The sequence below is a fragment of the Sorghum bicolor genome, chromosome 7, assembly GCF_000003195.3.
Source record: "Sorghum bicolor cultivar BTx623 chromosome 7, Sorghum_bicolor_NCBIv3, whole genome shotgun sequence".
NCBI lineage: Eukaryota > Viridiplantae > Streptophyta > Magnoliopsida > Poales > Poaceae > Sorghum > Sorghum bicolor.
The window spans coordinates 39535083-39549582 of NC_012876.2; the positions used below are offsets into that span (position 1 = coordinate 39535083).

Genomic DNA, 14500 nt, shown 5'->3' on the forward strand with positions numbered 1-14500 from the left:
AACTTGTCCGTGTCTTGCGTCACCATCGAGTTCGTAGTTTGCGCACCGTCTACCGATAAACTACTACCGTAGGTATACCCCAAGTTAGACTGCCGACCAGCTTTCGTCGACAAAGCCTGGCTAGCAATTAGTGTGTTTGGTTGGCATTCAATCACCTCAGCTTCCAGTGAGTAAGTTTACTCGATTGAGGAACTACTTCGAATATGTAGTAGGTACCTCTTGAATGGATGCATGGCGAGCACGGCGAGCAGCTCAACGAGCACAGCAACCACTTCAGCAACCAAGTAACGAGAACATCATATCAAGGCTGATCTCGCGCAAAGAAGGGAGCTCGTGAATCAACGAGCACAGCTAATCAGCGAGCACGCAACGAGCACCTCAGGCAGCTCAGCTCCGTGCAATGAAGGGAGCTCACGTGGTGACGCGGAGAATGGAGCACGCTAAGCACCTCGCGCTGCCGGACTGCATGGACCGCCCATGACGTCGGCGGTGGGGCGGCGTCGGTGGGGCATGCAGCACGCAGTCGCCCACAGCAAGCTCCAGGAACGCACAGCGAGCGCTGCTCCTCCACGAGGCGCACGCCTTGCCGGTTGTGGATACGTTCGCCCACTGTCAGCCGCAAGATCGGGAGCACACGCGTACTAGGAGGAGGAGCAGCAGGGGATCTCCGGTGGGGAGGAGGAGTGGCGTGAACGGATTGGAAGAGGGGGAGCAGGGATCTCGTCCGGCACCAGGGCGTGGACAGAGGCCACAAAAGAAGTGGCACGGCGGTGTGTACATACGAAGGAGGTGAGAGGACTTTGGACCTGGCTCTAAAAAAAAGGCCGCTCCCTCCGTTCTCGTGGAGCCACGCTAAGGCCTTCTTGGTGGTTTGCTAGAGCCTAGCTTTGGATTCAAAACAAGCAACCAAACAGTTCAAAGGTGATTTTGTGAAGCTTAGTTAAGAGTTAGCCATCCAACCAAATAGATCTTTTATATGCTCATGATTTTGTTGAGCATGTGTGGATCATTGTAACACCCTAAAAATTGAAATTCAATTGAATTAGGTTAACCTAAATTACTTATGCATTTGTTTGGGTATCACACTTAGTAGGTCAATATTTTTTGTTCAATCAAAATACATCATAAAGTTTATTTTTTTCCTTTGGTGTTGCATACATGCTGGTGCATATTTTCTTTTTATATACATGCCGTTATGTTTTTAGCTCATATGTTTTGTTAGCTATTATTTTATTTTAGCTTAAGCTGGTCTTGAGTTGGTAATTAGTAGTGATAATGTCTACATGCCATCAATAAAAAAACGAGTATTGTGCTACTGCTGACCTTAGAGACCTAGCTGTAGTTCAGTTTCAGCTGCAATTATATTTGAAAACAGTTAGCAAAAGTGAAGAGAGAAAACAGTAAAGAATAGAGAAGATAACATGAAACAGAAAAGAAAATAAAAGGAGAGAGGAAAAGAAAATAAAGAAAACCCTCCCCTGCCTGAGTTGGCCGAGAGGCCCAGTTCCTTCCTCCTCTTTTCTTCTGGCGCAGTAACCAGCAGCAGCTGTGGCAAGTGGCCCAGCAAATCACCAGAAGCCGGCCTTGGAAGGAACAGCCGCAGGCTTCATTCCTCCCCTGCTCGTTTACGAACCAAACTCAAGGCATGACCCGAGTCGGATGCAAGCACCGTGCTCGAATCGACCTCCCGACTGAACCCTATATAGTCCATTGCCCTATGCACCGCCTCGCTTTTCTGTTTTGACGCCCTAGCCGAGCCCTAACCCCCTCGCGATGCAGCGCCACCGTCGCTGTGCAAATCCCGTCGAGCTGTCGGGTGTTCGCGGTTTGGAACTTCTCGGTATTCCGCAAGCGTCGGTAAGAGGCCTAAAGGAATCCAATTGCCATCCCGAGCATATATGGACCTTTTCCTCCTTTTTTCCCCTCTTCTCGTGCCTTAACTCAGCTCGACCCCGTGAGCCGTTCCAGACCCCGTAACATACCTAGGTGAAACCCCCTTGTTCTCCTCTTTCTCCCTGTGAAGATTCCATGTCATTTGGTGGACTGTAGAGCGCAAACAGCGAAGTCCGGCCAGCACCGCGACGCCGGCAATGGAGCTCGTCGCCGGAGTTACTGCGTGCTGGGAAGCCCCTCCTGATACCTGCCTTCTAATCTCCACTGTCCATTTTAAATCCAACGGCTGAGAGCAAGCGGTACCCGTTCATTAGCGATTTTGATTAAGACACCCTAAGCTTCCTACTTTTTGAACCCGCAGTCCATAGCCTAATGAGATTTCAGCATTTGTTTTATTAATTTTAAACCGAAAACTGTTCAGGTTGTTTAAAGAATTGCCACTCAACTAAAATGCTAATAACTTGCTCATTTTAAGTCCAAATCAAGTCGTTCAAATTGCGTAGGATTCGTATCGATGAGATCTACGCAGTAGTGCCATGGTTTAGTGTTTCCAGTTTTTTTAATTTTGAGCTCATATATAAATTAATATTTAATTACTAGAGAGCGTAGAAAAGCTATAACTTCATCGTTTTAAATCCGATTTTATTGAATTAAACTTTTCTATGACCATAGCCATAAGTAGAGTATTTTATTATGCTTTTCATGTTCATTTGCTACTGTTTGGTTTATTGTTCTAGTTATAGACTTTGTTTGCTTTGTGTATGTTTGCCGGTTGATTGCTTGGCGTTGTTTGATGATCGATAATAGACGGTGAGCAATTTGGTGGTGATTCAGAGTATTATTGTGATCCATATCAGCTGGTCAGGTGAGCAATTTGGTGGTGATTCAGAGTATTATTGTGATCCATATCAGCAGGACCAGCAGGAATACTACAAAGAAGGCAAGTATAGCATCTGATTTCCTTGTTACCTATTCACTAATAACCACTATATTCATGTGCATGTGTCCTCCTTGTTAACCCTAGTGATGATTCATAAGTTTTGATATCTTGATCCCTTGACACCTATGGGTTGAGCATTTGGGTAGCTTATGCTAGCGCTTAATAAACGATGATCTTGTAGTTTGACTAATGGTTATGCCATCATATTTAATGTTGTTTTACTTATTGTTCAAGGGGGCTAGAGTTTGGGGTTTTGTGACTCTAGTTTCTCTCCATAAGGACTTATTCTGTAAGTGATCATCCGGGATTTCCAGTACAGCTATGGGGGCTATATGGCTCTGGCTTTAGTTGTTTGTAAGACCTCTTCTAGCTTGTTAGTGGTTACCTTTATGGCGCGAAAGGGGCGTGCCGAGATGGGTATTGGACAGCCTCTAATCTCATGTGTATAGCCGTGATGGAATGTGCCATCAGGCAAGGGGGTTCCAATATTTGGTTGCCACGGAAACCTTACGGCCCTAACTTGTTAGAAGAACATTTAAATAGCTTGATATGGTTTACAAGTGTTTGGGAGTTATAAACCCAAGCATTTGGAAATTATGACTCACAGGTAAAGTGTACACCTCTGCGTAGAGTTTAATAAACTGGTATACTAGCCGTGCCCACGGTTACAGGTGGCCAAGGGATTCTTATGGAATAGTTGATCACCTGTTTATGCCATGTTTATTTTTAATTATTATCTTGTTAATTATTGCTGGTTATTATTCTTATTACAATTGATCATCAGTTTATCATGGATTTGGATTATTCTTGATGCTACCTAATGGCCATGTTATTTATCATAAAAAGCTAATGCAGTTAAACCAGTGTCTAGCCTTTTGAGCTTTCATAAATCCATGTTATGTTTGCTGAGTTCGACATGGACTCACTTTTGCTAATTCCCAAACAATAGATCAGGATTGGATTGATGATTACCGTAATGAGTACTAGGCGTGTTGTCAACCAGTCAGCCGTTCCCTGTGGTTATGAAGGCCCCATAACTAGTTATCATTTATATTTCCGCTAAGACTCTGAAATATTTTTGTAATAAACATGTGTGATGGTACTATTTATGGTTTGTCAGCTTATGTGTGTGATGGATAAGTATTTATGCATTCAATTTTATTCTTAAAATTGGGTGTGACAAATTGGTATCAGAGCCGTGTTGACTGTAGGTCACAAGCCTAGTTAGTAATGGTCGAATTAGTATCCCTGCTTTGGCTGTTCTTGCTTACATCCTTTGGTCTTGCTATTTCCTAAAGTTTTTATACCTTTTTTCCTTTATTCTATTGCAAAGTTTTTATTCCATTATAATCCTACCTTAGTCTAACTCTAGATGTTCCTTAACATACTCTTATCACCCTACCCCTTTTAGCTAGTGTAAAACCCATTTTTGAAATTAGAACGTTTAGAATCATTGGTTGTGTCAAGTTTTTCGTGTGGTACGATTAATATATGCTTGAATGATTTATTATTGTGCTAATGATTGATTTGGTTCTTTGTAATGAATGCTGGAACTTTGTGGACATGTTCACAAGTTCCATTGTTAAGGATCTTTAGTTATAAGTTTAATACAAAGAGTATGGGGTAGTTATATCTTTTCTCTACATGCTGATTTCTGGAGCAGCCTGCATTGATTCTGGTATATCACGAATTCTGTTCATCTAATGGTTATGAAATTTTAATGGGAATAACTAGACATAAGTATATTTCATCTCAAACTGGAATCACCTAATTAGCTATTACGGTTTGTGAGATATAACAGTTTCAAGTTGAAGTTGATGGGCTGACAGAAATTTTTTTTGAGGAACTCAGGAGGGGTTTCCCCCTACTGTATTTTATTAAAAAAACCAATGTTTACAGCTTACAACTTACAAACTATATCCCTCATGAAACAAAGAAAGTAACAAAGAAAATAAGAAAAATTACACAAAGTTGTCTAGCCATAACTTTAACTGGGAGCTGACAGACTTATTAGCCCTGAGTGTAACCCAAGCTAATTCCTGCTTGAAGATGATTTTAACAGCCTGCAGAGAATGGCTCCTATTCTTAAAAATGACATCATTTCGAGCAGACCAAATACCCCAGAACATTGCAATAATTATCTCCATGAAGAAAGGCTTGTTAATCAGCGAACTGAAGAGAGGGATTGTATCAAAGAGATTTGGTTGAATCAACTGAGCCAGCCCGAGCATGTTCCAGTAGGAAATCGCAAAGGGGCAATCCAGAAAAAGGTGCCTCAAGGTTTCTTCCTCATTAAAAAGGCACAAAACACAGTTGTGGCTCAGAAGGTCCATATTCCTTCTTCGTAGAATTTCTCTTGTGTTTAGACGATCCACGAGAGCTAACCAAAAAAAGACTTTCCTTTTTGGTAGAGCACTTGATTTCCATAGCCACTGGAAAACCTGAGAGACTATAACAGTCCCAAGTAAATGCTGATAGGCTTTAGCAGATAGGAACAGGCCAGAGCCCCAATTGTAAGACCAGCTGTCCCTGGTTTGATTAAGATTCAAAGAGTCCAGATCCAAGAGCAAGGTTTGATATTGACCAAAGGCCTCTACAGAGAAAGGCAGGTAAAAGAAACTTTCCTTATGTACAGCATCCTGGAATGTGGAAACTGAAACATTGTTATACCTGGAAAAAGAGTAGAGCTCCGGATATTGGATACTAAGCGGAGGTCCATGCCAGGCATCCGACCAGAGTAAACATGTTGAGCCATCTCCCACTGTGATAAAGGACATATCTTTGTATTTACCAATAAGCTTAAACACATCCTTCCACCAAAAGGATCCCCTTCTACCATTGAGACAGAGAATTTGTTTCACTGTTCTACCTTATCTTGGAGTCAGAATCTGGGAAAATGTCATGAAATAGTTTTTGTATATAATTTCTTTATCTTTCCAACCATATAAGATTTGACCACATTGGAATTTTGGAACTCGAGATATTGATATTTTACTGCACTGCTGATTTTTTGAGCTTACCCAGAAATTTCTAGATTGCATTATTTATCTCTATATATGGTCATTAATTTGGATATCTAAACTTTGGCATGTTCGGATTATAGATGGCTAATCATGCACTACATGGGGTGGGTGGCTTTTTGACGTATTTAGCATGACAATTGTCTATAATGTCATTATATTATCTGTTTTATGACATTATATTTTAGACACCTTGACTTAGTGACAATAAAAATTATATGTCACAACAAATGTCATATAACTAGTCCAATTTCATCTAGTGACGATATTTGATATGTCATAACGTCTATTTATATGTCACAACATCTAGTGACGATATTTGATAGTTATAAGGTCTATTTATATGTCAGAAAATATTTATTGAATTATTTTTAGATAATTTGCAAAGAACATTGCCACGTCACCTCATGTTTTCTAAAAATTATGCAAGAAACATTACTATGTCACCTCATTTTTTTAAAAAAAAATTATGTTAGCTCACCATTTTTTCGTCTAATTGAAACATCTATAAATTAAATGAATGCCTAAACGAATCTGGTCGATCCCCTAAATGGGCCAACCTGGGTCCAATCCGCGACCCACCAGCGCCCAAAAGAAAAATCGCCGTAGTCAGTGCCCCCATCAGAAAAAATCTCCAAAATCGCAAAAAAAGCCTGTACTAACCGTTGAGCTACGCAGGTGCAGAAAAATCTCCAAAATTGCCTAAATAATCGTGCGCTTTGAGCTTTGAACCAAAGACCTTGGCTTCACATATAGGTGTATCAACCACTAAGCTACGTAGGTGTTTTAGCTACTTAACGTATTTTATTCTATATACATTATCTATAGCATGTAATTACTGGGTTGGCCTTTTAGCCGGCCCAAAGGTTGTGCCCGTGGACACATAAATGACCGCGCCCAAACCCTAGCCATACACCCACACCTCAACCTCACACAGTCATGCCCTCTCCTCCTCGCATCTCTCAGGAGCGGCGGCGTGCCCCTTCGGCTCGACGCGGAGTAGAGCGACGACACACCCTCCGGCGCCGGCATGTGAAGCTGAGCAGCAGCGCAGACCAGAGCTGCAGCGCCCTCCCGTCCCCTTCCCTCGACCCCAAGCCACGGCACATTCTCGAGGCAACGGTGCGCTCCTTGGGCGGCGACGTGGCCTGGCACGACCCCAAGACGCTGGTGCATGCACCCATCAAGCTCTTCGCAGGGCCAGTCCCCTGGCGGCTGTCCATCCAGGCCCAAAGTTGCAACTCGTGCCCAGTAGGTTCCCCTCCCTAATCCTAATCAAATCGATTTGGCTTTGATTTCAATATCCATGCTGCAGATCTAGTGAAGGGGAGGAGGAGAAGTAGATCTAATGATGATTTGGTGACTCCGTCTGCCTGTAGGGTTCTTGTTTTGCTGACTTATTTTGATGCTTTCTTAACACAATTTCAATGATGAAATATAATGTATTTTTGTATATCTCCAAACAGAAGCCATAGTCTAAAACAAGATCCCTCTCCACTCTGAACTGAAAATCGATCTTGCTGATAGATTAATGCAATGCAAACACACTTGCAGATTTCCCTGATGAAGACTTCCTGAGAGCAGAGTTAGGAAACCGACCATCGCAGATTCAAGGTCTATTCCTACCGCTACAGTTTAGTTGCATGAATGTATGTGTTGTTATTTATTATTCTTATAATTTTTTGGCCTGATGAGTTACTGAGTCCTTATTGGTACATCTAACTGAAGTAGGGAAATGAAAAGCTTGAATTATACTGCAGTAGTAAAGGTGCGTCTAACACATCTTTCCCATTAGCCTATTTTGTACCGTAAGTAGCATATGTTTCATCCATAGGGTGTTTTAGATTTTGGTAAACTAGCATGGGTGTTTTCTGTATGGTCAGTATGAAGGAATTGGAAAGGCCAACCTTTGATGCTATCTTTGACAGGTAAGAGAACCAAAATGAGCTTTCTGAGGCATGTATTTGTTATATGCAGTGGATCTTCACTATGTACTGAATCAGGGCAAATAAGAGTAGCAGCAAAAATTCTGCATATGGGCGATACTTAGTGATTTGTTGATAATGTGTTTTGCTCCATTAACTAGTGATTGTCTTGCCTAGAGAAAACTAGAATAAAAGTAGCTGTAGAACTGAGGCGTTACTTAGTTGTTTTTCTAGAAATCTACTTCTGCATCCTGAGTTCCTGACACAAGCACTTGTGTATTTGTTAGATTTTTTTGTGATTTGTTTGCACCTGTGATTTGTAAAGTAACCAATCTTATTTCATGTTGATGCAAGATGTGACCAGACTGGATTTGCCTTCTGGATAGCGAGCAGTAGTGCTTGGGCCGGTGGTTCCATGGAGATGTTCGTCTGCTGCTATGTGGTATACAACTAATGAGATTGAATAGGGATCGTTAGTGATTTGATTTGAGGATGAATTTTGTGAGGATGTGTGCTGGTCATCTACTGAATAAAATTATTTTTACTCAATCTACTTTGGTGCATGATGAGTTGAAAGGCACATCTGTAGGTATAACAGGATACGAATGTTTGAGAATTAATATGCTAGGAACATCTGATAATCAGTACGGAGTATGTTAAGAAATTAATGCATTCTTGCTATTTTTCAGACTAAGCATAGCCTGCAGGCTATATTAAGGAACCACAGCAGGGCACTAGAGCACGACACTATGACATTGCAACTAGACCACAAAATTAGTAAGTTGAGAACATTGTTATAGATGTATCTAAAAGATCTACATGCTTTTAGTATGTAGTCCTGAGCTGATCTATCTAATTAAACTAGAACCATTATATCTTGTTCCACAATCAGTATTATTTTAACTGCTTATTGCTTCCTTATTTTAGGCATATAGTGCACATATTTAATTACAAGTGACTGGGATGCAGGTATCTATTGGCTAAGTTAATATTTCTATTAAATTGGCTCGTAGTTGGACTATCTAGGATCATGTGATGCAGGTATCTATTGGCTAAGTTAATATTTATATTAAATTAGCTCGTAGTTGGATTATCTAGGACCCATTGCTCATGTTTTTTCGCATTCTATGTTCCAAAATATAGAGCCCACAGACCTACGGCATGGAAACAGGCATGGAGTTGGTGCTATCTAACGTGGATGCACATGGCGGCGTAGGGCAGCAGGGAAGCACCTTGCCTTTCATGTCGATTGGCATTGGGTCAATGGTGATAAGTGTAGCTTTACTAACATGTAGAGAACCTCCTTTAGTATTTGTTGATGTTCCACTACACTTGTCATCATGTGAATATTTTAAACCAGGCAAACATTAGTGTGTATGCTACTTATAATGTTGTAATTGTATTGCATTTTAAAACTTGAATGCTTGTGATATTGCAATGATTTGTGGAGATTACTTATTTGAATCTGGTTGTATGGCTGAATTGTTTATGTGGGCTGGATGTTGTATGGGCTGAATTGTATTGTAGGTTGGAAAAAAGACAGGATTAATAGTATGGGTCATAAAACAAGCTGGACTGAATTGTATTGATGGGCTAGATTCTATGGGCAAGAAATAGGCTGGGCCAAATTCTATTGGTTGGAAAAAAATATGAGCCAAATTGTGAAGGTTAGGAAAAAAAATTGGACTGAAATTCGTGGGCTGGAAAAGAAAATATGACTGAAATCAATGGGCTAAAAAACATGGGCTGAAATTAGTGGACTAAAAAAGCTAAATAGGCTGAAAGACAACTGCGTGGTATATGGGCTCCCGTAGGCCAAATTTCATTTTTTCACATTTTTCTCCTTCCTGCCAAGTCAGCAGTTCATCCTATGTGGCATTGCCTACATGGCAAGGCTAGGATTTAATGACACTAAACCAGTGTCATAAGGTTATATGACACTGAAATCACACGTCATAAACTTATGACATTTAGCAAAAAAGATGTCATAAGATCATTTTGTGACAGTGACTTTTTGACATTACAATTTATATCATCTTGTTGTCATAAGACTCAATTTGTGACATAAATTGCATATATTATGACATAATAGAATGTCAAAAAGCCACACACTTCTTGTAGTGGTGGAAGAGGTCGTGGACGTGGAGGTCCTAACCCACCGCCTCCACCACCGCCAATGAACTTGGAGCAGGCAATGGCATTGCAGACTCACTGTTGCAAGCTTTGGTGCAACAGGCACAGAATCAACCAGGTGGAGCCCCTAATAAGCGCAGGGAAGTCTTGCAAGGTCATCCCCTAGTGTTCTCTCATGCAGCTGATCCCCTGGAGGCAGATGAATGGCTGAGAGCAGTGGAGAGGCAATTGAATGTGGTTCAGTGTGATGACGCCCAGAAGGTGCTTTATGCTTCTGGTCAGCTATAGGGTGCAGCCCAGACTTGGTGAGAATCATATCAAGCTGCACGCCCCAAAAATGCTACCCCCGTCACCTAGCAGCAGTTCTCTAGAGACTTCAAGGCTCGCCATAGTCCTGATGGTGTCATTGAGTTGAAGCAGGAGGAATTTTGCAACCTCAGGATGAGACATATGTCTGTGAGTGAATATCATGATAGGTTCTCTCAGTTGGCTCGCTATGCTCCTAATGAAGTGAAAGAAGATTCAGATAAGCAGCGCCTTTTCTTGAAGGGAATTTATTATGATCTTAGGTTGCAGCTAAAGGGCAATGTATATCTAGACTTTTAGACTCTGGTGAATCGTGCCATTGTGCTTGATAATGCGCGCAACGAAATGGACAGGAAGAGAAAGAGGAAAGCTCAGTTCTCTGGGAGCAACGGTCACAATCGCTCCAATTCTTATTCTAGTTTTTAGCAGAGGTTCCAAGGACCAGTTAGTCAGTGGAATCACAATCAGAATCAGAAAGGTTCCCAGTATCAGCAGAGGCATCAGAATCAGCAAGGCCATCAGCAAAATCAGCAGCATGATGGACAAAAGACTCCTCGCCAAGGCCCCAGCTCCACTCCAATGAAGAAGAATGCATCTTCACCTGCTACTCCAGTTGTATGCTTTCATTGTGGAGATGTAGGACATTATGCTAATCATTGTCCTTAGAAGCAGAACCAGAACAATAATAGTGGCAATAGAGGGAAGTTTTCTCAGCCAACTCCCAATTCTGGAAACGTGAACCACATGTCTACTTCTACAGCTTGGGAGTCACCTGAGGTTATGATGGGTACGTTTGACATCATCTCCATCCCTGCTACAGTTCTTTTTGATTCTGGAGCTTCACATACTTTTATTTCTCATACATTTGTTACCATGCATAGTATACCATTAGTATCCATGAAGAACCAGATGTTAATAAATTCACCTGGAGGACCCATATCAGCTGGTTACTGTTGCCCCTCAGTCAATCTTATTTTAAGGGGGGTAGAGTTTCAGATTAGTCCTATTGTGTTGAGAAATTCTAGAATTGATGTGATATTGGGTTTGGACTGGATGAAGCAGTATGGTGCAAACATAAAGTGTAGAGATAAAGTGGTGACTCTCACTACACCAAAGGGTGATGAGATCAATGTTGATGTAGTTGTGCAGAAACCAAAGACTGCCACAATGAATCAGATTGTTGATGGAGCTAATCAGAAGGATTCAGTTGTGGATGACTTTCCAGATGTCTTCCCAGATGATTTGTCAGGTATGCCACCTGACCGAGACATTGAATTTCTTATTGAGTTATTGCCTGGAACTGCACCTATAGCTAAACGTCCATATAGAATGGGAGTAAATGAATTAGAAGAACTCAAGAAACAATTAAGGGAATTACAAGATAAAGGTTTTATTCGTCCTAGTTCTTCACCATGGGGTGCACCTGTTATATTTGTTGACAAGAAGGATGGTGGTCAAAGGATGTGTGTTGATTATAGATCACTTAATGAGGTCATAATTAAGAACAAGTATCCTTTGCCTAGAATTGATGATTTGTTTGATCAATTCAGTGGTGCTTGTGTGTTCTCGAAGATTGATCTTTGTTCTGGTTATTGTAGGGTATTCTTAACATCATTACCAAAAGTAGACAGTTCTCTAATTCTAGTAACGGTGCCAAAAATGTCAAACCTATCCCTCACACCACTTAAGCCAAGTTGTCATCCCCAGCATGACATGACAGACGCGGTATTGAAATATGCAATTGCTCTTCTAAATAAATAATGAATGGGATCTGCAAGCGCACAGATTAATACCGATGCAGCATTTTAACCGGGAAGTATTCTAGGTATCCTTATTTATATTTTTACCACTGGGAAGGGATTAACAGTCATCAATATTGATTACATAATAGAATATGAGATTGAGTATCTATCATTGCATATATAATTGAGAACATTTATCTAACTCTTTCATACAGGGGTAAGTGTCACATAAAAGATATATGAAATAATGAATAGTGACAAAGATAATTAATCTGATCATAAATTAGCCACATAATAAATATGATAAGTACCTCAATTAGATACTCTAGAAAGTCATTAGCATGGAATTAGAACGAACTACAAGAATATTTCCTAAGTTATTCTCAACTATATAATCTAGCATTATCATAATTAGTGCAAGCATACTTAGCAATCATTGCGAGACAAGACTACGGCCATGCATAGTGATATTAGCAAGGAATATGAGAAACATAGCAATCACTCCCTTGTAATAATATTGCTCTGCCAGCCCAAGACACGAGAGGGGGACTATATAAGAATCAATGAAGCTGTCACTATCACGAACTACCCCATGATCTAGCATATTGGGTACAATCGCAGATAAATACGGTATAAGCACCATGCCTACACAATATCTATCATTTACCCATGGATCCGATGGATAAACGCTATACGATCCTAAGCATGTATATGGATCCAATCTAACTAAGCCAAGTACATAACTATGATAAACTAAGAACAATGTAATCTTGAATATAAACAAGTAGAGCAAAGTCATAAGCAATATATTGAAGTAGAACAAAGTCATATTCATAATATTAAAGAACAAAGATGATTAGAAGAACAATTAGAAGCACAATTAGAGAATTACCAAGAATCCTCTTGACAGATCCGGAAACCAATTGAAGATTGACTCCTTCTAGTTCTAATCCTACGTAGTTATGCTAATCTAGATATCTAATTGATGTGGTGGCTCTAATCTTGATCAGGGGCTTCTTCTCCCTTGAGGAATAATGAATTAGGGTTGAGAGGCTCTCTCCTCCAAGGGCCAGGGGGTCTGGTTTTATAGTCCCTTCAAGTGAATATGGGCCGTTGGATCTAACCGACATTGATTGAACGGTTATCCTTGATCCTTTAGGTCGGTGGAGATCTCCCACGAAACAGAGTCCTGTTTGGACTCCAAGTCAGGGCGGGCGCCCAGGGCAGGAGGGCGGGCGCCCTGCCTCTGGCCCCGTTCGGCCTCCGCTTTCTTCCCGTGGCTTATGGAGTCTTCTAGATGTAAGATAATTGCGCGACACGTTAATATCTCTATGTAATCACGACGTGTGGGCCTTTCTTCCGTATTTCCTGATAACCCCCTGCAGAAATAAACAAACACCAAAACTCGTGGAATTCTGTCAGATAAAACCCTAAGTCTAGATATTGATTTCATTTGGATCCTTTTCTTTGTTTATTTGATAATTAAATTTGATACTTAAGGACCGTCAACAGTTATCATCAATTGAAGATTCGTAATTCTGATATACCAAAGACAGCTTTTACTACAAGGTATGGCTTGCATGAGTATACAGTTATGTCTTTTGGTTTGACCAATGCACCTGCATACTTTATGTACATGATGAATAAGGTGTTTATGGAATATCTGGATAAGTTTGTTGTAGTCTTTATTGATGATACATTGGTATTCTCTAAAACTAAAGAAGAACATGCTGAACACTTGAGATTAGTATTGCAGAAGCTTAGAGAGCACAAGTTGTATGCTAAGAGAAGCAAGTGTGACTTTTGGTTGAAGGAAGTTTCTTTTCTTGGTCATATTGTTTCTAATGGTGGTATTTCTATTGATCCAAGCAAGGTGAAAGATGTGCTTAATTGGAAACCACCAACTGATGTTAGGGAGATTCGCAGTTTTCTTGGGTTAGCTGGATACTACCGGAGATTCATCGAAGGATTTTCCAAAATTGCTAAGCCTATGACTCCTTTATTAGAGAAGAATGCTAAGTTTGTATGGTCTAATAAATGCCAAGAAAGCTTTGATGAGATGAAGAAGAGGTTGACTACAGCACCAATGTTGGTTCTACCAGATCTGAGTAAGAAATTCTCTATCTATTGTGATGCATCTCGTAGAGGTTTGGGATGTGTTCTTATGCAAGATGGTAGAGTTGTTGCTTATGCATCTTGACAGTTGAGAAAGCATGAAGTGAATTATCCTACTCATGATTTAAAATTAGCAGCTGTTGTTCATGCTTTGAAAATATGGAGACATTATTTGATTGGCCATAAGATTGACATTTATACTGATCACAAGAGTTTGAAGTATATTTTTACTCAGTCTGATCTGAACTTGAGACAGCCTAGGTGGTTGGAGTTGATTAAAGATTATGATTTGGATGTGCATTATCACCCTGGCAAAGCTAATGTTGTTGTAGATGCTCTTAGCAGAAAAAGTGGTGTTAATGAGTTGGAAATGTCTTCTATGTCAGAGGAGTTGTGTACTGAATTTACACATTTGAATTTGGGAAT

General features: G+C 40.6%; 1 protein-coding gene across 47 annotated transcripts; it reads left to right on the top strand.

The window, feature by feature from the left end:
• Positions 6741-9242, top strand: LOC110437159. Of its 47 annotated transcripts, none has more exons than XR_002455343.1 (7): positions 6751-7228; positions 7408-7502; positions 7585-7621; positions 8143-8220; positions 8468-8555; positions 8748-8819; positions 8922-9242. XR_002455343.1 is itself a non-coding variant. In XM_021465482.1 (5 exons), exons 2-5 carry the CDS (start codon positions 7714-7716, stop codon positions 8969-8971), a joined length of 294 nt encoding a protein of 97 aa, XP_021321157.1. In that variant the 5' UTR covers positions 6751-7228; positions 7408-7713; the 3' UTR covers positions 8972-9242. The 47 variants fall into 47 exon arrangements, 3 of the variants coding, with proteins under 3 accessions (XP_021321157.1, XP_021321155.1, XP_021321156.1); XR_002455346.1 differs by having other exon boundaries at positions 7408-7467; XR_002455342.1 differs by lacking the exon at positions 7585-7621 and having other exon boundaries at positions 6751-7104; positions 7169-7228; positions 7408-7467.